Source organism: Falco cherrug, chromosome 1 (assembly GCF_023634085.1).
Source record: "Falco cherrug isolate bFalChe1 chromosome 1, bFalChe1.pri, whole genome shotgun sequence".
NCBI lineage: Eukaryota > Metazoa > Chordata > Aves > Falconiformes > Falconidae > Falco > Falco cherrug.
In genome coordinates, this window is record NC_073697.1 from 1,899,960 (window position 1) to 1,926,889 (window position 26,930).

The window sequence follows — 26,930 nt, forward strand, 5'->3', positions numbered from 1 at the left end:
CACAGTTACATATTTTTGTCTTGGCTGCACTACTATGTCATTAAAAAAAACTGTATCAGCAACTTTCTTCATTCAGCTGCTGTCATTTAAGTACTTTCACCTAAAAACCACCCTGAGTAAGAGTTCAGCATTGGGCACTTGTTTCAAACTATAAACCAGTTAGACTGCTATCTTTTACACTGCTATTATCACTCCTCCCTTTGTTGCAAATGTATTCTTAAACACTTTTACTAAAGCAAAGAAGCTAAACGTCACCACCAAACGTACCTCCAACCAACATGACCACCGCCAAACACTTTAATATAAAGCTCACCAACAAGTAATTTGTACGTACCTGGAATTCAGCTTTTAGTGGAATAAAAGCACATGCAAAAAGTGAGTTACTGCAGAATCTCTGGTCAAAATTAATTGTTCACATGAGTGGAAAAAGGGTAGAGAACCTTAGTGAAGGGTTAGTATTGCAGCTTCTGATGCACCTGTAGAATTAGATGTGGACTTGAAAACACAATTTGCTGTAACACACTGCATAAACCACCTACTGAAAAAATATCCAGTTATAAAATCCCTTATCATGAAAAACATTGTATTTGATAGCCAAGTAACAGGAATTGTTATTTTCTGTACTTTTAAAGTGCTTACATATGATCACAGAAACCCAAATTATGTATCAATTTCTAACTGCCTTGGAAGAACAGTAACACAGGACTCAAGGGCAGCAGAAGAATCAGTTTGAGTTTCACATACCATTTTGGAATATTGATGATTTCTGCTGTCTGACTAGTGAGCTTAATTCTCTGGCTAATATTTGCCTCATTGTTTTAATGTAGAATGATGGCAGCCAAAACATTACCGCAAAAAAGAAAACAGGCATTTGCAACAAAGGGTAGCATACCCTAACTTTAGTAACGCACCTGCATTCAGTGTTTTACTTCAGCAGACATAATTACTTTAACCTGACCTAGTCAATTCCTTTCAGGGAAAAAACACATTCCTTTTTTTAGGAATATGACCCATTTTGACTGAGCCCGGAAGAAAGACTGGATACAGACAGTTTATATAAGAAAGAATATTAATTGAGAGGTTTTGACCAGTGTGAGTATGCCTCACGAGGTGAGCATTAGGAAATAGTGTCTGGAACTCTACCTTGAAATGCAAGTTCCCTCAATTTTCTTGAGCGGTCATGAAGTTTACTCTGCCCATTCTTACTTCAAATGCAGCGGAGAAAGGAACATTTTCCTTGTGTAAACTGGGACTGACTGCAAAAACCTATTAAATATTGACTTTTTAAAGGCTAAAACTAACTGCCAGTTGCGCAGTAAGTCAGTCCTCCAAGAAGATATACTTGCGAGGGCGTTTGAGAGAGTACCAGGGAGCCTGCAACAGCTGGTGAGGTACCCGAGGGCAGTACGCGCTGACACCTAAGAACACGGTAAGTACGATGTACCGGCTTTTCCCTGAAGGGTCTCACAGAGCAAAGCTTTCTGATTAACGCCCTCGTCCGCGCTAAACGGCCATCTAACCTTAACCCTCAGGGGCCGGGGCGGCGGGTGGGGCCGGGGCGGCGGGTGAGGCCGGGCCCACCCCTCCGGCCTCCCCCAGGCGGGCGGCGGCCGCCCCTGCCCCCCCCAAACACCCCTCAGCCCGCCCGGCGGGGCGGCGGGGACAGGCCGCGCGCCCGCGGGATCCTCTCCGGCGGCCTGTGCCAGCGCGCCCCGGGGGCGGTGCCGCCGCCATGACGGCCCGGCCCGGGCGGAGGCGGGGCCACCCCGCGCGGCAGCGCCGTGCCCGGCCGAGCGGCAGATTTGAACGCCGGGGGCGGGCGGCGCTGGCGGCCCCGGGCTGCGCGCGGCCATGGTGGAGGGCCCGGGCTGCGCGCTCTGCGGGGAGAGGCTGCGGGCGCGCGTGCGGCGGGGCCAGGCGGTGCGGGGCGCGCGGGGCAGCCCTGCGGCAGCCGGCGGCGCGGTGAGGGGCCGGGCCGGGGCTGCGGGGCGGGGGGCGGGGGCGCCTTTCCCGAGGGGCAGCGCCGGGCCGGGCGCGGGGGTGCGGAGCTGGGGCTGCCGGGTGGGTGCGGTGGTGCCGCCGCCGGCTCTGGGGGAGAAGGGACGGATGGCGGGGCTGGCGCTGAGCGGGACGGTTGGTGCGGCCGCCGCCGGCTGCCCGCCGCCCCCAGCCCCCCCGCCCCGATCTGGGGCGCCGTCTTTGGGCGTCCTCGGCATCGGCGCGGTAAATAACCCTCAGCAGGTGGGGTGTGTGAGGAGTGGCTGAGGCTGTAGAAACTTTTGGAAGTAATGAGGGGAAGCTTTTAGAATCGCTCCGGTTCACTTGGCATAATTTTTAAGATACCATTTAGCTTCAGGAAGCATGCAATACGAGGAAAATAATCGTAGTAGTTAATAATTTTAATTTTCCGTAACCTTGTAAGTCTTCACAAGTCTGAGTGAAACACAACGGAGAAAGGTACACGGCCCGCAGAGAGGGAGCCTTTCCTTCTATAACTGCTTTTTAAAAAATAATTTTAATTAGATCAGCTGTTTAAATATGACTTCGGCATCTGCTCTCAGTGTACACAGTAGGTAATTTTTCCACCCGTTTTTTCCTTTCTGTTGGCGGCATAAAATAATTCACCAGAGTAAAGCTCTGCCGGGGCTGGTGAGGCCGCCGGGTCGAAGGGGGGACGGGGACGTCGGCCGGCAGCCCTGGGTGACACGGCTGTGGAGACACGGTCCTCCGGCCGCAGTTCCAGAGGAGGCTAGGCCGCTGCTGCACGCCCCTGGGTTTGCTTGGCTGTGAGAAACTGTGTGTTGCTTATGTCCCAAGTAAGTATATTGGATGCTTCCAGACAGAAAGTTGAGGAACTTTTCCCCACCTTCAGAGTATATAAGGCAGGTGTAGGAGAGCGTCTGATTAATGCACGGTAAGATAAGGTAGTACATAAATGAAAGAATAATTTAAGGAAGAATGTGATTCAAGATACGCCTGTCTACAATAGGCAGTCAACCAGTAAGTCTTTATAGGTCTGTATCTTTCAGGACTAAGCTTTTTGAAGGAAGGAGTTTTACTGCTATGGTTTCAAAAAGAAATTTCTTTCCCTCAAATAGATTGATGTTCATAACTTTGTACAGTAAAAGTAACCTGAGGACAGACTTTATTCATTGGCAAATGACTGTCATAAGGGTCTTGGGATTTTTAGATCTCCCAGTAGCTAACCATGGCAAAAGCCTTGGTTGCTGCTGAAGACTACATTGTTTAAGAGAGTTTGTACTACGGTGTCTGTAAGGGCTTGCCATATACCAAAGTGGTATGAATTTAATGTAAAATATTTTGAAAAAAACAAGTTACTTTTCCATCTCTGTCACTTCTTACTCTTGTTTACTTTAAACAAACCTGAGTGGCATAAAACTGCAGTAAACCTTGTTGCACACCAACTTGCGTTAATACTGTCATTGGAAGGCATGAACTGTTTATGTGAGAGCAAAGTTTTCCTTTGTTCGTATATTGATAACAGGCAAAGTAAATGATGTTGACATTATGCAAAAATATTTTTCTACTTGACAGAATAATAGCCATAAAACCCTCTAAATTTATATCACTTCAAGGTAATAATACAGTGGGAAATTGTATGGAGAGTAGCTCTGAAATTTCACTAACTAGTTGAAGCCTTGCTGATTTGTCTGGGTTGCTTTCATATGTATTTGCATTGCAATTGAATGTTGTGATTGAAGCACTGGTACAGGTACCTGCCTTGTAGTTAGAGCTCTGATAACAATGAATATGCTGCTTGCAGGTTTCAGCAAGGGCTGAATGGACCTCCTGAGGACCTTGAGTTGCTGGTCAGGGGGACCTTTAAGGCTGAGAAAAATGGGCTGGCAGAAACTTAAGTTCAGCATTTGCAGAACTTGCAGAGGCCTGCACTTGGAAGAGAATAAAGTCATGCAATGGCACAGGCCTGGTTGCTGGTCAGATGGAAGACAACTCCACGGAAAAAAAAGGACCAAGGTCCTATATCATCTGGGTCCAAGTCACTAGCATACCCTTCCAAGGAAGAGTGGTTCTTGCCTCTGTTCAGCACTTGCAAGGCTGTATCTGAATTACAGTGTCCCGTTTTCGACTCCCTGGTAGTGAAAAAGATACGTAACATATTAGAGTGAGTCCTCTAGTATGATTAGCAGGCTGAAGTGCACAATACACAAGGAGAAGCTGATAGAACTGGGGTTTTCTTGTTCTCTTCAGCTATCTGAAAGGAGGATATGGAGGAGACGAAGCAAGACTTTTGTCAGAGGTGCATGGTAAGGTGAGAGGCAGCAGATGCAGGTGACTATAGGAGAGATTATGATTAGGTATTAGGAAAATTCTTCCACCACAATAGTCAAGCCCTGGAAAAAGGGCCCAGAGGGACAGGGGTCTCCATTCCTGGAGCTACTCTGAAGTTGACTGGACAAGGCCCTGCACTGCCTGGCTGAAGTCAGTCCTGCTTTGAGCAGGTGTTTGAATTGGATAACTTGTAGAGGTCCCTTCTTATAATTTCAGTGGAGTTTCATGTGTTAAGCGAGAAAAGATTTTTACTTCGATCCCATAATTACCCTCTTTCTTGTCTTGTAGTACTGTCCCACCTGCTCTTCAACATCTTCTGAGATGAGACTTGAAACTCGTAGGAAGAATGGAGTATCTGTGGGCTCAGTGGAAGCTTTTCTATAATACACAATGCCCCATGTGAAACACTGAAAGCATATTTGCATAGGTGGAAACTCCAGTAAAAGGCTTAGGGAACGATGTAGGTCTGCAAATGGCCTGACACTCTGACAAGTATTTAATATTCAAACTATACCTGCTTAGTTGACATCAGCCTGAAACTCTTACTGTACATTCATGACTTGAAGGAAAAGACATAAAATACCCTGAAAAAAAAAAAAAAAGAGGTATTGTTTCAATTTGGAAAGAATGAAATAAGTTATGATAGCATTAGCAACTGTCTGCTTCCTGGGTTAATAGTCCCATTGTTTTTGGTAGAGCTGCTTAAGGAGAAAAGATACAGTGTTGTCCAAGTTGGAAAGTTAGTTCATAGAGCTACTTGCTGAATGTGTACTGATGCTAGAATCAAAGTATCGTAAGATCTGTTTTAATCTTTGTGTGTGTATACTCGTTTTCAGACTGCTGCAAGTGAGGAGAGAACCTCTGGTCACGATTTCCTTGTTGGATATATTTACAGGGGTGTGGAGACATTGGGAAAGGAACTTTTTCTGTATTTTGATCAGAAAGCTTTAAGGTAAGAGGTGACAAAAGGCTTCCTATGGGTTCAGACTGTGTGTATTTGGGGGGGTAGGTTCTTCCTAATGTCAAATTCAGAGATTTGGAAGTTACAATGTTACAGAGAAAACTCAGCAGCCTCTGCAATGCTGGAAATACTGGGTAGTTGTTTACATTTTCACATAATTTACTGCTTTATTCGTAGTGTAAGATGCCATGTAAAGGTATCTCAAAAGGACAGTTATTCCTTTAAACACTTTGTTGCAAACACAAAATTGCATTTTCTAGGGACAAAAGTCAGAGAAATGCATGCAGTTAGTTACTTGATGTCTTCCACTACAAACTGTACTTAAGTTTCTTTTAACTTTCCTTAAGAAATTTAGACTGAAATTCTGTACTTCATTATCATAGCAATTGAATCATTAACCCATGAAAAAAACTGCTAAACTTTAACATATTCTTTATGTATACATTTATGCTCTCTGTCTTTTTTTTTAAATGATATTGACAACTCCTTTGTTTGGAATTATGGTTTCAGATTTGGCAAGTGAATGGTTTGGATATCATAAATCTAACTCTTAACTTTCTAGTGAAACCATGTCTCCTAGACAGATGGTAAAACTGTCAAATCAGTGTTTGTTCATGCTTTGTAAAGCTTACTAGGGGTTTGTTGGCGTGCTCAGGATTTTGTCATATGCTTTAACCCCTTGGACATCTTGTACTAACCACCGAGGTTGTACTTGGAATATAGTTTACTTTTTCTAGGTCAGTATGCTTCTGTACTGCAAAATCAACAAAAAATGCACAGTGTAATGGACTATTAAAAAAATCCCCTCTCATTCTTAATGGCAATTACTACAGAATATGTAAGTAAGGCCCTTATATATAATATGTAAGACTTTCATTTAATGCTTTTCTTTTACCCTTCTACTTGCAATATAATTTTAATCTTTATAAATCTTTAAAAGGGAAAACAGTGTTACTTCTACATTCAGCATAGTCTTTGTTACCTAATGACTGTAATTTTTATAAATTTAAAACTCATAATACAACAAATACCTTACAATTCTGTAAGATAATGTTTTGCCACTGACACTACTGTTATAGGAGGGGGATGGAACCAAAAATTCTTGGCTGCAAGTACAAGAGTTTACAGGGGTCGTATGCTGGATACAGAAAGGCAGTGATATATTAGTAGTTACCTGGGATGGTGTGTAGACTAATCTTTGGTAGCAGAGGCCTGCTGGTTATCAGATACAGGGCTATATGCTTATTTTTCTTAGTGTTAGAGAAATGCAACTAGTTTTACAAGCACATACCAGTCTTTACACGACAGTTATACAGGACTGCATATATGTTTAAAGCTGCCTATATTTGTGAAGGATAGGATTATGGTCCTAATCAGTTTTTCTTTCTTTGCATTGTACTTTATTAAATAGAAACAAAGAAGAAAAAGCAGGTTTTTTTTTTTAAAAAAAGATAAGTCAGTTATAAAGGAAGATAAAGGCAGGGGAAGTAACAGACACAGATGTTAGCTGTTTTCAAAATCATATTTCATGTATTACAAATTGATTGAATAAGCAAAGGAGTAGACTATACAATAAGAAAACATTGTTTCAACAGACTGAATTACATTATCAGAAGAAAAAAGTAATTACTAAGGAATGTAAGCATTTTGCAAAAGATCTCTTCAAAGAGAAAGAAAAACGTGGCCAAGTTCTAGTATGGAAAATATAATCCTTTGACCCTGAAAGATCTTAGGTAATTGTTTTAAGCTTTCTGGCCAATGCAATGACTTACTGTACCTAATTAAACAAACCTTCAGTTATTGTTTGATAATAAGCTTAAAAGTTTCATCAATTCTTCAGTTATTGTAGCTCTAGAAACTGCATTTAAGAAGCCCTCTTAGCCATGTCACTTATTTGATTAGAAACATTGTAGAAGTTATCTACAGGAAAGGTCTCCTTTACACAGAAGGCAGAAGTTAGTTATCTGATAAGGAAGGCCTTCATTTTCTTGTTTTAAAAATGTAGGTTGTGCATCTTAAAGATGTTGGCGGGAGGTAGAGGAAGGCTTCAGAAAATGCATTTTACAGCAGTCTAAGATTGGCTGCCAGGATTGTTATTGGGAGAGGAAATAAGGAATACGCCTTCAGGGAATGTATTAGTTCTTTATTAAAGTTAACTCTCAGATATAGGGCTTTCTTGTCATGAGGAGGGTTACTGATATACAGATTCTGTATCTGTACAGTTTCTCAACGTAACAAAACCAGCTCTTCTTATCTACTAAGATTACCTGTAAAAAGCTGGTAGTCATGCTGGAATAATGTTAGTCAGACATCTCTTGTGACAGACTGGGCCATGAAAGGTAATTAACTCATTTTATGGTCCTGGATTTTCTCAAGTGGGGAATGACTGCCTGGTGGGAGAAGATAACCTGGCCATGAAATTGTTTTATGCAGTTTGGCTACTGCTTGCCTGACATGCAAATGAAGAGGATACTTCTGAAGTGTTGCCATGTTGTGGATAGCAATTAGCAAACAAAGTTCAGTTCAGTATATTTGCATCCATGGTGGGCAGTAGAAGCTTTTTTTTTTTAAGAGTACAAACGAGCAATGAAACCTTCTGAAGAAATTAGTACTTCTGCTTTTTGATGTCCATTTAAATAAGGACATTAAAGTCACTGAAGAAAGCCAAGGGGTTTTATTGAAAATCTGAGGATTTTTTTTCCCTATTTTGCCTTGAAAGTCACTTATATAATCAATGAAAACCGAACAAATTCTCTGATACTTGCAAGTTGTGCAGGAGTGACTTGCATGCTCTGCATTTTTTGCCATGGAAATGATAGTTACGTGAGAGAGGCTGTCCTGGGTTTAGTTTCTATGTTGTGCTATTAATGTAAATTTGAAGTGATAAATGGTTTAGAAAAGTTTCTAAGAATTATTAATTCACAGATGTTTTTGCATAATGGAAAATGGATATAAATATTTTTAGGAAAGAGATAATTGTTGATGCCAAATCCCTTAAAGGAAAGACATCCACTCCCTTGACTGGAAATTCCATCTTGGCCCTTAGAACTTGATAATATGAATTGTCACTGGTTTTTCCATATAATTGTATGCTGTGCTGCTACTAATCTTATTTTTATGGGGAAAAATGTTTTAAATAAAAGCAGATCATTACAATATTGTGTAGCACTAAATTCTAAAACCTCACCTTTTTACTTAAAAACAAAAAATCATCAACTCCTTACTGCTAGCTATCATTGAATAACAGATCCTAGGTTTAATTAGCATGGCCTTCCTATTTGTAATTAAAATGAGAAGATTTCTGTTTTGCACTGTTTCAGGACATCAAAGGTATTGAAACACATTGCAGTGACATTTTGTAAATTTCTTAAGGCTTTTGAATGTAAACGTGTAGTGTTGACTTCTTTTTTTATTCTAGTCATGAACTGACAGATCACTAAAGTAGCCAGTAGTTGTGATTCTTAATGCTCCTTTTTAACAATATACAGGAGCTTGGTAAATGAAAATATCAGCTATTAACGTGAACGGTGTTTCTTTAAAAAGAACTTTCTGGAAGCATTTAGTGCATTACCATTTGGTACCAAGATGCAGGAGTTTGGTTTAGGAAGAAATTTGACTAGTTAAGCCTCTGCAGTAACTATTCATGGCACTTGAGAACTGGAAATGGCTATTGAAAATAAAAGTGTCTGAAATAACTGTATCACCTGAACTGACTTGTAAGAAGAGTGTTTTGGGAAAACCGGTTCGGTTTTTAAGAATAAATAAATACTATGAAGAAGTTACATAAAGAGCTAAGTTTTAAGACTGTGCTTAATGAAATGTTGTTTTTATCTGTTTTATCTGTAAATATTTAAAATAACAGAGGGGTTAAAAGGAATTGCACACATGATGTTGTGTTTCTTTGGTCATTTGTCTAGTTTAATCTGTTAAATCTTTTCATAACTACAAAGTAATCCACCTTTTCTGATATACAATATATAGAAGTAGGACACTCCCTCTCTCATGATTTTTTTGGGACTTGAACATACCAGGTGAATCTGTAATAAATAAAATGTATGAGACCATAGTCAAACTTGTCCTTTGCTCAAGTATACTAGCTCCTAGTAGAATGTATTATAAAATGTAAGTCCTCTTAAGGCATCAGTGATCTGTAAAAGGAATGCCTGAAAGAGTCTGTTCTGATCCTTTGCCATCTGTGCATTTTTCCGTTTATTTCTTTTATTAATTTTTAATTGACATGCAGGTTTTGCCTTGGTTGTAGGCAAAGAAAAGCAGAAAACAACATATGGCAGGTGTTAATTACTTTATGGTGTTATTGGAAGTAGCTTTGATATGATAACAGTGTTGGCAATATGGGGACTGGGATCTTTCCTTTCATACCAGGTGACTTTTGCCTGATTTAACAGAAAATTGTCTGGTAAAGTAGCCTCATTTCGTCCAGCCTCCCTGAGGACTTAAGAACCTATGTTGGAAGACCAGCATGGCAAGTGAAAAAATTCTAAGCACAGTACACCAGAAAAGTGTGTTACTTAATGATCAGGTTTGACTTCAGTATAATGAATTATGAAGACAAAACTGCTGTGTTTTGGAGTGGTTTTGACTTGGTGGGGTTCTTCTGCAGGAATTGAGCGTTATGTAAGCAAGTGGCTTTTTGCTGTGTCACTCAGTGACTAGAATTAATGTACATAAATACTGACTTGGTTAGGTAAGAACAGTTCTTAACTTCAAAAAATAGACTAGTGTAATGCTTGGAAATGTTAAGATAAAATACCCGTAAGAAATCTCTTTCTCTCCAAGGATTCACTTCGGTATGAATGGTTCCATGCGCATTAACCCTGATGGAAGCAAAGACAGAAATGGGGCACTACCAGTTTTGGAGATACAGCTTACAGAGGATACCATTTGTTTTTTTGAGGTGACAGTGGAGTACAGGTAAAGCAGAAACTAACCAAATTAAACACAGCTTGCTTTTTTTTTCCTTTTCATAACATTCTTTTAAGAACATAGTGAAAAATCACCCACAAATTAAGTGCTTGGATGCCGTCAGAGACACAAAGAAACAAAACAAAACTTTCTAAACATACCGTATTTACTGGTATGGTAACTTAATTTTGTTACTTTTGTACCAGCATTTACATACGGTTAAAGTAGTTCTATGCCATAGTCTTACTAGTGTTCAAGCCAGGGAATGAAAGTGGATTTAATTCCATCCTTAGATGTGAATGCTGAACCCCATTACTCCTTTAACTTCCATGCAAGTCAAACTTCCTTAACAAGAATAAGCACCTGCAGTGATTACTGGTTTCAAACTTACATGCTCCCAAGGTTGTGTTTTTATTTTTGTTTTCTTTTTGGGAGCAAAATGATATAATTGTTGTAATTTATATTAAGTGGATGTTTTTCTCTGTCAGCATTGTATTTCTCACTGCTAATAAAAATAACGTAGCGAGCTTGATTTTAAATTATTTGAGGCTTTTGGGTGAAAAGAAACATGTAAATTCAAGTAATATATATATGCATATTTAATATGACAAAACATAAAAGCTTATGTATGCCTGAGACTTCTTGCATTGTATTACTGACAATTGATTATGCTTAATCTAATAAAATCAAGGTTTAAGAAAATATCTCTTTTTATTGTCCTCTTGTAAGTACTGGACTGTGTAACCATACAGTTAGTTATGGTTGATGGTGCAAACACATGGTCTTGCCATGTTGGAAGTAGATTTAAAGCAAGGACCTGGCAATTATTTTTCAAACTAGTATGAACAAAATGAGGATGATTTCTTGTATGTTGCACCCAATGCATGTTCCATGCATGTATCATTCACCTGTGTTTGGGAGGGGTGGTTAATGTGATTTCTCTGCCGCTTCTTGTCACTGGTATTTTCATGGTTTGTTACCTGCATATAGTATTCTACTATACTTTCATGTGTTGTTTTTAAAACCATACTGCTATATTAGCACATAATAAAAATAAATCTTGATATATTTTTATTTTCCAGAAATGCAGCTGAGAGTAAGCAGAAAGTGAGAATGATGAAAAGCTTGGATGTTTGTTCTCCAGAGTTTAACTTCTTAAGAGCAGAAAGTGAGATTAAGCAGCAGAAAACCCGCATGTTGTGTGATGTGTTACTGGATCAAGCAGTATTACCTGGAGTGGGAAATATCATAAAAAATGAAGCACTGTTTGACAGTGGTCTTCATCCAGCTGTTAAGGTGGGTGAAATGTGTAAAGATTGGTTTTAGTGACACCAAAGTATTAAGAATGTAAATACTTACTTATATAACATTTTGTTATCTTCTTAGCTTTGGTTTATCAACTGTCATTTCTTAAGTTACTTTGACACAAAATTAATGTTTTCTTACTCTACCTGGCAATATTCATCATGGCAGTCCTTGGGACCTGTTGCTGCTACTCCTGCCTCACAGAGTAGACATATTTTGTGGGGCTAAGCCTTCTCTCTTACAACTTGAAACCTCCCCTTAGTAGGGAATTCATTTAACTTTCAAATCCTGACTTTGTCTGCCATTCTGTTGTGCTGCCATTAAATTGTCTGCCTATAAAGAAAGTGAAAAGTGCCCAGGTTTTCTTTGTTCAGTTTCTAGCCAAAACAGTTTATGTAGTGGAGTTGTTTATTTTTGCAGTTGCTTCTTCCGCTTCCTGTCCTGCGAGCTGGCATCATTTGCTTTTCCACCATTGTTTACCATACTTCTTTTTGGCTAAGATCCTCAAGCAGGCCTCTTCAGACTTTGGTTGAAAAGAAGTCTGATGTTTACAAAACAGACTGAGATTACGCAGAATGTAAAGGAAAGCTGGTGAAGATAGTTACTGAGAGGTTTTTTTAAACATAATATTTTGAAAGTCCTTCATAGGATCAGTCTGGATTTTAACTGCATCTGCAATGTGAGCTGGCAGAGGAAAGAAAAATTGTGACTTACGTTTTTGTTAAGAACTCAAAATCTTATTTGATTGCTAAGCCTCTCTTTGTGATGCCTTTTGCTCAAGTATTCTTCCTGAAGATCTCTCACAGGAGAGAATCTCTGGTGATAGATAGGTCTGTCATAATCCATGAGGAGATTAAGAGGGAACTAAGAGTTGTTAACGCCACACAATTCTTGGGATCAGGAACTCTTAGCTCAATATAGAGGAAGAGAACAGAAGTTTTTACCTAATGTTTTGCATGTATGAGGCAAAGTACATTGTTTGGTCTTCATGCAATGAGCTTGTGTAGCATAGAAATTTAAAATGTACTGTTCTACTCAGATGATAGATATAACGTGAAGTCAGGGAATTATCACAACAGGAAGCAATGCAATTCACCATCAGCTGAAGGTGTTCAAAGTACCCCTGCATTACAGGTCTTTCTGCTGTTGTCCCTTAGCATTGTAATATTCTAAAAACCGTTCTTGTCTTACAGGTTTGCCAACTGACAGATGAGCATATACGTCACTTGGTGAAAATGACACGTGATTTTACCCTGCTCTTTTATAAGGTATTCTGAGAAACCTCCAAAACTTGACTCTGGCATGTTAACTGTATGTGATCATCCAGTGAAAACAGTAAAAAGATGCAACAGAACAAGTGTTTCCATGAATAGGAATGTTGGCTTGTAGGCTCTTTATTAATTGTGAATTGTTAAATGATGGAAAGATGGGGAAGTCTAGACTTGTAAGAATGTGCACAGCTTGGCCCAGTTGCAGTAGAAGAGTTTGACAGACGCTGCCCGAGTTGAGTTTTGCTGTGCATGCGCTGTAACGTCACTCTGAACATGTCAGAACTGGTGTAGGTTAAGCACACACCAACATGTAAGATAACATTAAAGGTCACTATTCAAACTGGGAACTAGAGATTGCCCCGGGGAAGTATGAAGGTAATTTATGTGGCTTCCTTTATGAGACTTGAAATAGCAAGTATATTTATTTGACTAAACAGATTGTAACTTCTAACAAGTCTTTTTTTCAAACTGAAACAGCATTTTTGATTGTTAAAGTGAAATAAATTCCAGCTTCTCTCTACTGCCACAATTTCAGAAGGATTTCATTTCTTCCCCTGTAAACTCTGTAATTCCTGGTTGCTCTTTAACTTTACAAAATAGAAAAAGAGAGAATTTGATGTAATTCTTGTATGTTTTTCTTCTTTAAGCTGCATGCAGAGAATTTGAACAGCAGCAGTGAAATTCTTGTCTGTTTCTCTTGGTATTCATGAAAGGCAAGGAACTAGTGCAGCTAAAAATTCTTTTTTTTTTTTTTTTTTGGTAGGCTAGGAGGATGGCACCTAACTTTCCTAATATCATCATTCAATGATAACGGTTAAAAGTGTATTTTGTTTAATAGTCTGCTTAAAAGTCTTCTTTCCCCCAACCCCCCGAAGAGTAGTTTAGCCTGTTGGCTAGGGAAATCTTTTCATGCTCCAAACTTTGTAGGGAAGTCTACCAGTAAAGAGAAAGCTTCCAGTTCTGCAACAACTATAATACTAGGAGATTTAAATATGTCGCAGGCTTTTAGACTGACAACAAATGAACAAGCTACAATAAACTGTAGCTCAGTTTAGCCATTTTCAAAACTTTCACTATCTATACTTAGGAAGTATTCACCAGTCAAGTGCTTTTAAAGGACAGCTAGCCTCCCCCTGCCCCAGATCTCTTAAGGTAAAAGCGTAATGAAAATTGGATAATACAGAGGGTAGTGCTTGATCATTTTTTATAGACTGTTACAGAATGTTTGTAGTAACCTTTCTGTATCATTTGTAATAACACCTTAGAGATGCAAAGATGAGGAATCTTGTTTGTGTAAAAAGCTGTTGCTTTTGTTTGGATTTAAATGACTGGATGGGAGATAACTACTAATAAGAAACTGTAAACCTTGAGGAGAAATGTTGAGGAGAAAGCAAACTGCTTGTGAATATTCATGCAAATATATATTATTAATTCCTTCTGATTGAATTACTAGATTGTATTGGCAAAAGCATTCTTATTCAGCGAGGCTGATGAATAAGAGCACAGCAGAAGCAAATAATGCTGTGCTCAAGAACACCTGTATTTTGGGAGAACTCCAAGGGTCTTCATACGTTATGGAGCTCGAGCTGTTCAACCCTGCCAGGGCTGGGCTGGTATTGCTGGGCCAGCTGTGGCATTGTTTGATCTGTGCCCAAGGAACTGCAGTTGTAGTGCAGAAACACATGTGGCTCTGCAGAGCTGGCTGCGTCTCTACTGGGCTTTTTTCATTTAGATATTTTTTGTTTGTTTTTCTGCCAATTTTAGCTAGAGTATACCTATGCTGGTTCATTGTGTGTTGTCTCCTGAAACGTGCCTGCTTGTCAGCCCTCTGAGCCTCTTCAGGTCACTGTGCCCTTTGGACTTGTACTGTACGTAATACAACTTTCTGCCAGGACACAGGGAGCTTGCCATAGCGCCAAGTAGCTTTTCAGGAGCCAACCTGTCTGGCATGGCCAGGGCTAAGATGAAGCTGAGCAACTTTACTGGGTGCTACCTCACTCCTACAGAATCGCTGAAAAATATCTGCATTGTGCAGTTCTTCAGGTTTTGAGAAGATTGATTAGCCCAGATTGTAGAGTCGGATCTGAGCTGGCTCTATGGTGTGGTTTAGGTTCTTTTTCGGGTGAAGGAGGGTGGTGTTCATTTGGTGGTTTATGCTTATTTTATTTGTTTTCTGTGCTGCATTGATTGGAGCTCATCAGCTCTAAGGACATTCCTTGCAGGTGCCAGGTCAAAGATGACTGGTGCTGAATCAGAGCTGGCTGGTCCAGCTGAACTCAGGCAGTCCCTACCTAGCACGTATTTGCTTGCACCAAGCTACTATGTGGGGTTTTTTGTCTTCTGTCTTTTATTCCATTATATGGAGAATTCCAGACACTTGCACCTATTTAAAGTCAAGTCTTTTCATAAAAGAATATGAAATACAGATAATAGCCCTTATGAGAGTGCCTTAAATATCTTTAGGTAGTCATTAAGCTGTCAGTTTACATAGGGGTTTTTTTGTATTTTAGCTTCAGTTGAACTGTAGAAAGACTGACATAAAATTTACACTGGCTCTCTAACTTGTGTTTTAAACATGTTCTGTTTTAGTGCCGTAAAACTGGGTCTCCACTCTTCAAACACTACAAAGTGTACAAGCGCCCAACCTGTGGTCAGTGCAATGGGAAGATCACTGTATGTCGTTTAGGAGAGAATAACAGGATGACTTACTTCTGCTGTCGATGTCAAAAGGCAGATCTCCACCTCGTCAATATTAGGTATGATGGTAACTGTAATACTTAAGCATCAAAGTGCTTAAGCACCTCAAAGTGCTGTTACAGTAAGAGGACCTCAGTTCTCAAATAGAATGGGTCCTTGTGCATTTTGTATCTAAATTCACTGAATTTGCAAAAGAAAAATGTTTTGGCCATTGGTATTTAAAAATCGTTAAAGGCTTTTGATACCATTTCCTTTAAAGGCCTCATCTGTTATGCAATAGTTATTTCTCTAATCAAATGTAGGAATTCTGAAACAATTCAGAGTACTCAAAATTATTCGCTGCTTTTGGAAAAACTGCCCCATGTTCTTGGTGTTATCAATATCTGGTGTGGGTGTTTACACACAACTGAGCTGAATGGCATAAGGTAGGAATTTGTGTGTCTATTCCTTTTCACAGGGTAGCCCCTTCAGTCCCGGAATATCTAGATAGTTGTGCACCTATCCAATTTTGTTCTGGCTGTAGAGTTACACTGAGGATAACTAAAACTTTGGTAAATTCAGAGTGCAGCAAATATCATAGGGCTTAGGACTTTTTTCTTCCTCATTGGATTTGAAAAGCTTGTGCCACAGAGACACTTTCAGTTTCACATAAATTGTGCTAGCAGCAGCTTTCCTCCTTTTATTTTAGGAAGGCACAAAATGCATTTGATATCACAAAAGGTCAAAAGGTAAAAGTTCCAAAAGCACTTTATTCAGACTCTTACATACTTAAGCTGTTCTTGAAAATTTTCATCTGAGGTTTCAGAGTCTTGTATTTTTATACTGAGCTCTGTCAATCTAATAAAAGATACTGCTTTGCTTTGCAAACTTTGCCTTCATTAGTGTGTGTATATATATATTTTTTAGGTAAGATTTACAGAACACACAAATCCCTCTCCCACCTCCAACCTTCTGTCAAGATTCAGCTGGCTGAAGGGATTTTGGGTAAAGCTTAAGAATCTCCTTTGAATACCGATCAAATACAGAAGATTCCAGCATGGAAGATAAATATTTCACATGCTGATAGCCCCAGTCTGCTGTATTTTCAGAAAGTGATGATGATACATGTTTTGCAGAAGGGTAGGAAGACAGCAGTGTCCTATTGAGTCAGGTAACTAGAAAATGTTGCAAGGAAAAAATAATCTTTTTCTCTCGCTGTTCTACAACAAGTAGTGGTTTGGGTTTTTGTAGTTGGGTTTGTTTTTTTTTAATAAATAATAAAACAGTGGTATATTTCAGTGAAAAACATGGTAATGGCAGCTATAACATTAAAAGATTGGGTTTAGTGCTGTCCTCATCCTAATGGTCAGGTCTTTGTGTTCTACTACTCTGTTTTCTGTTATGCAGGAACTGTTACCAAATAAAAGTATGTGTAGCTCAAGGGGTTTATCAGTCATTCCAAGCTTTTCATATCTGAAGACTGGAAGGAGCCCGCGTGATCAGTCTAACTGGCTGCAGACCATAAACTGTAGAATTTAACCCATTGGTTCCTGGGTTAAGTAGCTTATCGTTTTGCTTAACTGAAAAAATGAAGAAAATACCCATTATAAGCTTACCTCATCAAATTCAAATGCACCATGAATCTTCAAAATACACTTTTTCTCCCATATTTCATGTTCCAAAATGGGAAGTGGGGGGAAATGACATGACAGATGGACCAGGGAGATGATGTGCAATTAAACTCCAAATGACATGCTGAATATATTCAGTCTAGCAATGCATTTTTGATAACTGAGTAGGGCAACTGATCTAATAATGTGAAAATACCCGTTTTTAACACTTCCAGTTTGGCAATTTTTTTATCTAGCCACAGTATTTTGGTGAATGCTATTGTAATGTCTGTTCTACCTCTTGACAGCACAGGATCTTTGGTATGTCAGCAGTTCTCATTATCCTCCTTAGTTTTGCTGTTGTGGAAGACATGTGGTAGGTAGTGGATGTCCCTGCCATTATCTTAGAAATCTAGCCTGTTAAGGAGAGTGATAGGTCCAGGGAATGTCACAACAGTTCTGAAGTACAGTATTTGCATTGTTAACTGAAGTACTTAAATACTTAGCAAAGCTTTTGACGCTGTCTCCCACAGAATTCTCCTGGAGTAATGGGCTGCTCCTGGCAGGGACAGGTTACTCTGTGCTGGGTAAAAAACTGGCTGGAGCCCAGTGGGTGGTAGCAAATGGAGTTCTATGTGTTCCCCAGGGCTCAGGATTGGGTCCAGTCCTATTTAATATCTTTATCAACGATCTGGATGAGGGGATCGAGTGCACCCTCAGTAAATGTGCAGATGACACCAAACTGGGCAGGATTGTTGATTTGCTTGAGGGCAGGAGGGCTCTACTGAAGGAGCTGGACAGGCTGGACCGATGGGCTGAGTCCAGTTGTATGAGGTTCAACAAGAAGTGCTGGGTCTTGCACTTGGGTCACACCAACCCCAGGCAGTTCTACAGGCTGGGGGAGAGCGGCTGATGGGAAAGGGCCTGGGGGTGCTGGTCAGCAGCCGGCTGGACATGAGCCAGCTGTGTGCCCAGGTGGCCAAGAAGGCCAACAGCATCCTGGCTTGTATCAGAAACAGTGTGGCCAGCAGGACAAGGGCAGTGATTGTCCCCTGTACTGGGCACTGGTGAGGCCACACCTCGAATCCTGTGTTCAGTTTTGGGCCCCTCATGGCCAGAGGGACGTTGAGGTGCTGAGTATGTCCAAGAAGGGCAACAAAGCTCATAAAGGGTCTGGAGCAAAAGTCCTGCAAGGATCAGCTGAGGGAACCGGGGGTGTTCAGCCTGGAGAGGAGGAGGCTCAGGGGGGACCTTATTGCTCTTTACAACTGCCTGGCAGGGGCTGTAGGCAGGTGGGGGTCGGTCTTTTCTCCCAGATAACAAGTGACAGGACAAGAGGAAACAGCCTCAAGTTATACCAGGGGAGGTTTAGATTGGATATTAGGAAGATTTTTTTCACTGAAAGGGTGGTCAAGCATTGGAACAGGCTGCCCAGGGAGGTGGTGGAATCGCCATCCCTGGAGGCGTTAAAAAAACCACGCAGTGCGGTGCTTAGGGATGTGGTTTAGCGATGGACTTGGCAGTGCTGGGTTAACGGTTGGACCTGATGATCTTCAAGGTCTTTTCCTACCCAAATGATTCTATGATTCTAAATTATTTTTTTTAATTCTAAAAGTCTCTAAAAAGTGCGTAATCCCATAAAAACTACGGAGAAAAATGCCTGACAATTTATCAACCACAGTACCTAAAAATTTAATTACATATCTTAGTGAAGATATAAGTTCAAGTTACATTTAACAGGCTAACAATGCTTGGATACTGTGACCAAGTCCTTGGTAACATGTAGTGATAGTAAAATAGTAACTGATTCTAAATCAGTGTTTCAACCTAGGAGGAATTATAATTTATAATAATATATATTAAAAAAAATGAAATTAAACCTATAGAGGTGTCTGGAGTACAGATTTGGCTCACCAGTCACAGCTCGGACATTCCTCAACTCTTTCTGATTAGTAGAAGAGGAGTGACAACAACAAAAAAATATCTGTAATTCTAAACAGGCTCCTAAATGTTAAAAGGCTTTCTAGCAAATGGTGACATACTGGAAAGACTTTCTATAATTTAAAACTTTTCAGTTCTGTTGGCTGTTATGATAGCAAAGTAGTCTAATGGCTATGCTTTAAATAAGAGCAAAAAAAGTTGTTTGCTAGATTCTGTGGCTTTCTGTTGCTCAGCTTCTGAACAGTTCTTCATCCAGTAATGCATTTGTTAGCATTCTGTATAAGGGATGGAGAAAAAGTGCTGAAAGTCTCCCTTTCTCACCAAGTTTCTTACTGCAGTACTTGAAAATGGTAGGGAATTTGAGACGCTGGGGCATTGTGCTGCAGTGCACACCCATTCACTATTAATTTTCTGTCCATTTTCATTTAAATATTTTTATTTGTTGTATTTCTGCAGCACTGGGAGAGATTTGCCTTTGAGGTAAAGAAAAAAACTACCAAACTAACCATGACACAGTGTCCGAGCTATGACAGGCAGGCATAACACCGTGCAGTACTTGTTCTCTAGCCCTGTGCCTCCCTGCACGCAGTGGTGTAACACAATTTGTAGAAGAAACGTCACAAAAGACTAACATCATTCTTTTGTTTCACAGCACACTGCCAACTCGAAATAGCCTAATTGGCTGGGCATATGGCAGGGGGTCATGTCCTAATGAGCATGTAGCTCAGAAATCTGAAGAGGAGTGGACGTGTATGCGCTGTACCCTAATAAACAAGCCTTCTGCTGACATTTGTGATGCCTGTTTGACATCAAGGCCTACAGGTATTGAAAAAGGTTGCCTGGAACCCATACTGGGAAAGGGGGGGAGGATTGCAGTTTTGATACCATTTTTAGAATTGTGGCAGTGAATTGTTAATTGTATTTATATAACTTTAGCTAACTTAGATCTTTTGGGAAATCTTCAACAGATAATCATGGAAACCGTCTTGTCTTAAGCCCTAGAAGAGTCTTGTCATCCAGCTTTGGGCGCAGGTGGGATTCTATAGACAAGCATCTGCAGTGACCCTTTGCTTTCACTGGGGCAAGGAGTGAGACAAAATGCCATTTTTTCAACTCTCCTTAAAATCATTAGAAGCTTGCAGTGTGTGTCTGACAGAGAAACGACCAGAGGGCAGAAAGAGAATTACCTTTCTTCCGCGTGAACAAAAGCAGTATATTTTGGCACCCTTTCTAAAGGGATGCTGGGTTTTTCAGGGGCTAGGTTTTTTCCTCCAAGTTCAGAGTAAGGATGATTCTGGACTTCCTACCTAAAGCTGTTGTTTGTCTCTTGCTGGAGCTTTTAATGCTGCTGCCTAGATCTGGTGGGCAGAAGCAGCTGTGAATGAGACCTAGAAAGGGACAAGAAGATGAAATGAGTAACGTGCTAGGTTCTCTCCAGATTCCTGTATAGAAATTTAGATATTAAGAAATGATGAGCGAGGTAATGGACAGCCTTTCCACTGGGACCTGTTTTCTATGTGAAGAGGAGCTTTGTATTCTTTTTCACTTTCTACAGAAAAAGTGAGCAAATTACTCTGTGGAGGGATTTACAGAAACTTATTTGGATCAAGACTGTAGCTCGGAACATTTTGAATTGCTACATATATTCTAAGAAACAAAGTGTAAAGGTGTGCATGTGTGTGGCTTTTTAGGGATAAAGCCAACTGTCTAACAATTCCATATTGAAACTTCTCTACCTCAAAAACTAATACTCCACTTATTTCACATTGTGTAGTCATTTATTCAATGAGGTGGCTGAAATCTGCATATTACAACTTACTTTTCTAGCTCCAGTGCTGCAAAACTGAAAGAAAAAATATTTGTCAAAGATATATGGGCTTTTTGTATCTGAGAAGAATTAGTGTTTTTACATAGGCTCCAGGACCTGTTGTTAAAAGTTCACTGAATTTAACTATATGACTCAAAGTATATATGCTGAAAGTGCCTCCAAATTCCCAGATGATTAAGTAGTGACTTTATGGTACTGAACTTGCTTCTTATAAAACAACTTCCAGTGCTTTTCTTAAAGCATTGCTTCATTCTAGTTACTCCTTTTATGAATGGAGTAATGTGTGTGAAACACTTTATCTTACAGTAGCTAAAGTCCATTTCTTCAGGCCAGGAATCGATAAAAGTATATCTTCATGCTGTACATGACAGTTGTTGCCAGCAGAGGCTAATCTTGTATAATTCTCCTGCGAAATCGGCACCAGGAACCTGAAAGTTTTAATCTGTCCACAGACTCAGATTTGCCAACTAACATTTATCCTGGAATTAATACTGTCAGCTGGACATTAAAATACCTGCATGTGCAGAAATGCTTTATTTTAAGCTTTGAAACAAAACCCTGTTCTTTCTCCTGTATTTCCAAGTTTCACTTGTTTAGCCATATGCCATTACTGAAAGCAGGCCTGGAATTTGAAGATGTGTTAGACTTGGTGGAACATGGTTACAAAAATTCTTTTTTAAAAAAATAAGACTTATTGTATTGCATTATAGGAGTGGTATTTGAGATATTTTTTTAAAATGGTTTTGCTTACCTCTGTCTTTTCAAACTTGAAGATTCCTTGCCTTCTCACTTTGGTCATTTTTTGCCTTTTATGTTGTTTCTATAATTAACTACCGTTGGCAGAAATGTCTGAATTTTTTAGGACAGAGTACTTGGTATGTAAAGTCAGCTGCTGGCCATACAGCTGAAATAATTCAGTCTGTAGACAGAGATATTTACCATTACATCTCTATTCCCTTGCTCCTTGACTAAGTACAAGGCCGTGCTCCTTTCTTAAACAAATCTGAATGCGCTGGGACACGCATGTTTTGCTGTGCAGCAGTGGCAAAAGGGAAGGAGCCTGGAAAACAAGTATTGTTCAAGGTAAACTGTAGGGATTCTTTGATTCTGAGTGACAGTGGCTTTGGAGAGAGCGTGTCCTTGTGTATGCCTTATCTACCCATTTGTATTCTGCTTAATTCCCTCTTCCTTGTATGGAGGGAAGAGGTAGGAGGGAGACACTTGCTGGAGATGGTAGAAGAGGATGGACTCTGTTCTTGAACACTATGGCTTCGCAGCTACTTAACAAAGACTGCATATAGGGACCCAATAAAGTTATTCTTTCCACTCCTTTCTCAGGAAAGATTACCTACAGACTCTTTATTTATTAAATTGGCATTAATAAGTTATGCCCACTCTTTTTGGAATGATTATTGCCTGCTACATGGGCCTCTCATTCTGTGAAGAAACATACTATTGTTCATGTCAGGAAATAAATGCAAAGTAAATGTCTGAACTGCTTGCTTCTGAAGCCTCTTACAATAAGGGATCAATAAGTTTGGATGCGCACAATGTTTGGAAAGGACGCGAACCCTGAAAGCACTAGAAACCCCAACAAATGGTTATTCCTTCTTATGTCAGCTGTAAAACAATACTGTAAAAATTGATAACGTATTGCTGCTGGAGGTACTGTACCCTGTGATCTCCCACTGCTGGGGTTATGAAAGGTTATTCTGAAAAATGTAAATGTTTTGATTCCTGTATTTTGGCCAAATTCAGTTTTGTATGGTTAATTCTCCAATAGCTTTCATTTACAGAGTACTTATTCACATCTTGCCCTATTCCAGCAATAATAACGTTATCCTGAAACACATGTTGTACGTGACTCAAAGTGCATGAGCTTTCTTATTGTAAGAAACTTGGTACTATATCTAATCTGTCACAGGTTTTGACATCTTTCAAGATGGTACGATAAATTTACTCTTTCACTCCCTGTATGATGACTTTATGAATCCAGATCAGAAAAATGATGTTATCACTCTACACAGATGGATTATAACCAATGACTTATTTTTCCTTAGTTCCAAAGACAGAGAATGTTGAAGATTCTGCAGCCTTTAACATAAAGTTAATTAAGTACCCTTGTAATGAATTCAGAAAACCGAGCACAGAAGTAAAGATCAATAGGAAAGCTGCATTTGGAAGTACAACTCTCGTCTTAACAGATCTTGGTAACAAAGCTGTTCTGAGAACTGATACCCAAATACCTGATGGACACTCTCAGCATGTTGCTTCAAAAAGCAATTGTAAACAAACCCAAACCAATGTCTACCAGTCAGGGGGAAGCACAGACAAGGATTGCTCAACACATGTAACTGCTCTGGCTTTGTCTTCCTGTCAGCAACCTCTCTCTTTCAAACACGTACAGAAGAAACAGAAAACCAGTCATACACCCTCGGTTCACCAATATAACACAGCAATCAGGTATGTATTCTGAAATGTACACAAGTCTTTATAATCCCATAAACCAGCTTTATCCCTGAAGATTAATGGAATACTGTGCTGTTGGGTGCAGACGCTGTTGTCTTTGGATTTCTGCCAGAGGTAACTTATTCTTGGGTAACTAAAATTACACTCAGATTTCAAAAGTACTGAATGACCTAGGCTGTCACTGGAAAAAGTCCTCATTTTGGCATCTGGCCAGAATTTCTGTTAACTAAGCAGCTGTTCATATTTCAGCTATTCCATGGAATAGGACAGTATAGCTCTAATAGGTCAATAAGCACAGTTCTACCTGAGGAGTTGTCTGATCTTAGAATCGTAGTTGCTATCTACTTAGAAAGAGCTTGAAGTCTTTGTGAAAGATAAGGAAGGTAGCTGAATGAATAGATTCTAATTAAAGTTATTGTGAACTAGCAGTTTTCAATGTTCTTCCATGATATGAAGCTCTGTACAGATACCGTGATGAACTTCCCATCATTATTTTGTCTTAACTTGCCTCCCCATCCTATATGTAACTACTTCAATGCTCTATGCACCCTGAATTTTTATTTATGCAGCCCTATTCAAATGCATCCATTGCCTAGTTAAGAGAAATGTGAGAACCTATTTAGGGTTGTCAAGGAAAAGTTGGGCAGGCATACACAACAGGAATGGGAGTGCAAGGTAGATGTCACTTAAGAGTGGTGAATTATGCAGGGTGAATGTGAAGTATTGGTTGTGTCTGTTCTGAAATGCAGAAATTATTTCTTGCATTGTTGAAGCACCGGTTTGAAACAAGACCTCTGTATGAATGTATTTTCTCCTTGCTGTCTCGGTAGAGGACTACAGAGAACTGAGGATGTAGGCAGGATAACTGAGAATACAGAGGAGTGCAAAGAAGAAATGAGACCGTATCAGTCATGATAACGGGTAGTTACAGCAAGTCATTAACTTAAACATTAAAAAAAACCCAAACCTCCAAAACCCAACACCAACTTTGTAACCAAAAACAAAGGTTTTGTTGTTTTAATGAGGTGTTGGAAGGAAACTGCTGGTGTCTGCAGGACTGCAATCTTCCAGACATAAAAGAGAACATAAAATCCCTAAGATGATAACAAGAGTGAATTAATCTTTTCCTTTTAGTAAGGTTTCATCACTGCTTTTCTGCTTTATTATTGGAAAGATACATTTCAGAGTGTTACTTGTTTTCATGTTACTGTTTTTAAGTAGAGATTATCTGAATGCAATACACAAGGCTTTATCTCAATCGTGAGGAAGAAAGAAACTTTACCCCATTCAGACAGCACTGTTCTACCCGCTCAGCTGGATGACTTCTTATCTGAATAGGACTTGGAGCATTACTGTAACTTTTTAGTAAAGAGGGTGGGAGTCTTTCTGTAAAGCATACAAATACCTTCAACCTGGAGTAATTACTAGGTATTGGTCTTTTTACCACTGAGAGCAGAATATGTTGGAATTTGGGGTAGGCAGTATTAATAGTGATGGTAATATTTATTTCGTTTGTAGATTAATTTGAGTACTTTGAAATGACATAAACCATGGGCTAACGCTGAGGGAAACTGGTATAATACCCGCAAGAAAAGCACACAGTCCTCTCTGCTGACTATTAGCAATCATTCAGCTTTAAAGATGCAATAGGTGCATTAGAGAAGTTCTGTGGCTGTCATTGTGTGTAAAAGTACACCGAGTGAGCTACCGTAACCGTAGGAGAGAGTTCCTTGGCTGCTAATCCCTTTAACATTACGCAGGAGTAATTTTGTAACCTGTCATTACAGCACACCTCCAGCTAATAGGACAGATGACGGCCGTACGTTAAGCACGGGCCATCCTCGCTGCAGTAAACACAGCTGCCTCTGCAGCCTACAAGTTGTGAGAAAGGACGGAGCAAACAAGGGCAGGCAGTTTTATACCTGCCCTCTGCCCAGGGAAACGCGCTGTGACCACTTCCAAGTACGTATAAGGCTTCAGGGCTCTTCTAATAAGCACTTGTTCCTGCAGCCTCCTTGCCCCAGTGATCTGTAATTGTGGACAGATAGAATCCATTTAAAGTTGGAAGTAATTTTAAATACTATTGCAAACCGAATTGAAACTAAAAGCGTAAGAGCAGTTATAAACTTACAGTTTTAGTTAGTTACTGCTGAGAAGGCACCTGCTTGTGCAAATGCTCTTAATCTGCTTCTGTGTGATGTAAAAGAGGCATAGCAGAAATGTTGCTTTGAAGGGACTTGTACAAGTTGTTTGGCTCAGTCTCTCGCTTGAAGGACGACTATGGCAAACTCTAGATGTAGACATCACCCATGTTTCTGTTTAGCCAAAATCTTGAAAACGACCAAGGATGAAGAGTCTGTAATCTGCGTGGGCAACTGCTCCCACTGCTGCACTAATACCTAACCCAACCTGCCAGCCGCAGCTGCTTCCCATGAATGTATGACTGAGAAGAGTTTGACTCAGTCACCTACCAGCAGGTAGTTAATAACTGAACTCAAGACAGTAATGACTATTATGCCTTAATTTGAAGAAAACAATGTGTTAACATCAGTTAAAAGTTACACCAGTTTAAAAGTGCATGCAGTTGCAATTCAAGAAAAATCTAAAATCTATGGTCACGAAAGAGGTAACGCTACCTTTACTACTGCTGCTAGGAAGAGTTTCTTCTAGGGTCTCCCCTGTAGATCTGTGTCTATCGCCAGTTTTAAAGTAAGGAATTCTTAGCCATCACGTATGCTAAAACTGTGCCTAAAAACCTGCTTCTTTTGGCAGTGGGCTGACTTGGATTTTCCATTCTGTAACCACGGCAAGCGATGTGTTATGAAGACTGTGCTGAAGATTGGTCCCAATAATGGAAAGAATTTTTTTGTGTGCCCTCTTGAGAGGGAAAAACAGTGTGGCTTTTTCCAGTGGGCAGAAAGTGGGCCAGGTATGCAGGCTATTCCTTGATGTTGATGTTCTAGTTACCTGCTTAAGTGCATACAGCTTTCCCTGTAATTCGTTTTGTCTTTTTCCCTGTTCACTGGGTAATTAGTAAAACAGCTCCAACAACATAAAAAACTGCAGATCTGGAAAGAGTCATTTTACATAGTCCTATAGAAATTAAACACTACTTGTATGCTGCATACTATTTTGAAGTAAACATCTAGCTTGCAATATATTGTGACATGTTATATTTCTAATAACAATATTGAACTTTATCACATACATGTCACTGCTGTGCTGATAAACTTCATATGTTCATATAAAGCATATGTGATTTATAGAATTGATAACTTTAATTTAGATTATTTTACACTGTTACACTTCTATAAATATCAATGTATTTAGTAAAGGTGAACAAAAAAATATACTTATTTTAATACCACTTAATGCATTATTTCCTCAGAGCTTAAAATGAAACAGCAATGGACTGTACAATTCAAATGTTACCACAGTTGAATGTGTGACCTTGCTTACATTTGGAAGATAAAGACAAAAACTGCCCTAAAATTAATACCATGAGTACAGTTTTCTTAATTACATATTTTAAATCCAGATCTTAACATTTTATTCTAGTCGCTTCTGAACCTTTTTTCCCCCAATCCATGTGTAAATGCATAATAAAATCATACCCCTCAGGTGGTTAAAACTCA

At 39.7% G+C, this 26,930-nt stretch overlaps 1 protein-coding gene and 1 long non-coding RNA gene across 4 annotated transcripts; one reads left to right on the forward strand and one right to left on the reverse strand.

Moving 5' to 3' along the window:
- The first annotated feature begins 1,163 nt into the window (after window positions 1-1,163).
- On the forward strand, window positions 1,164-26,930 carry NEIL3 (nei like DNA glycosylase 3). Of its 3 annotated transcripts, none has more exons than XM_014281501.3 (10): window positions 1,164-1,429; window positions 5,148-5,263; window positions 10,070-10,204; window positions 11,278-11,491; window positions 12,694-12,768; window positions 15,361-15,527; window positions 19,651-19,820; window positions 22,887-23,289; window positions 25,083-25,257; window positions 26,068-26,930. In XM_014281501.3, exons 3-10 carry the CDS (start codon window positions 10,083-10,085, stop codon window positions 26,242-26,244), a joined length of 1,503 nt encoding a protein of 500 aa, XP_014136976.2. In that variant the 5' UTR covers window positions 1,164-1,429; window positions 5,148-5,263; window positions 10,070-10,082; the 3' UTR covers window positions 26,245-26,930. The 3 variants fall into 3 exon arrangements, with proteins under 3 accessions (XP_014136976.2, XP_055572436.1, XP_055572439.1); XM_055716461.1 differs by lacking the exon at window positions 1,164-1,429 and adding an exon at window positions 1,805-1,962; XM_055716464.1 differs by lacking the exon at window positions 1,164-1,429 and adding an exon at window positions 1,805-1,962 and having other exon boundaries at window positions 25,619-26,208.
- On the reverse strand, window positions 2,379-5,154 carry LOC114016379 (uncharacterized). Its single transcript, XR_008733213.1, has 2 exons — window positions 4,826-5,154; window positions 2,379-4,689 (listed from the first exon to the last, which is right to left on the reverse strand). It is a non-coding gene; the product is annotated as an uncharacterized LOC114016379 (long non-coding RNA).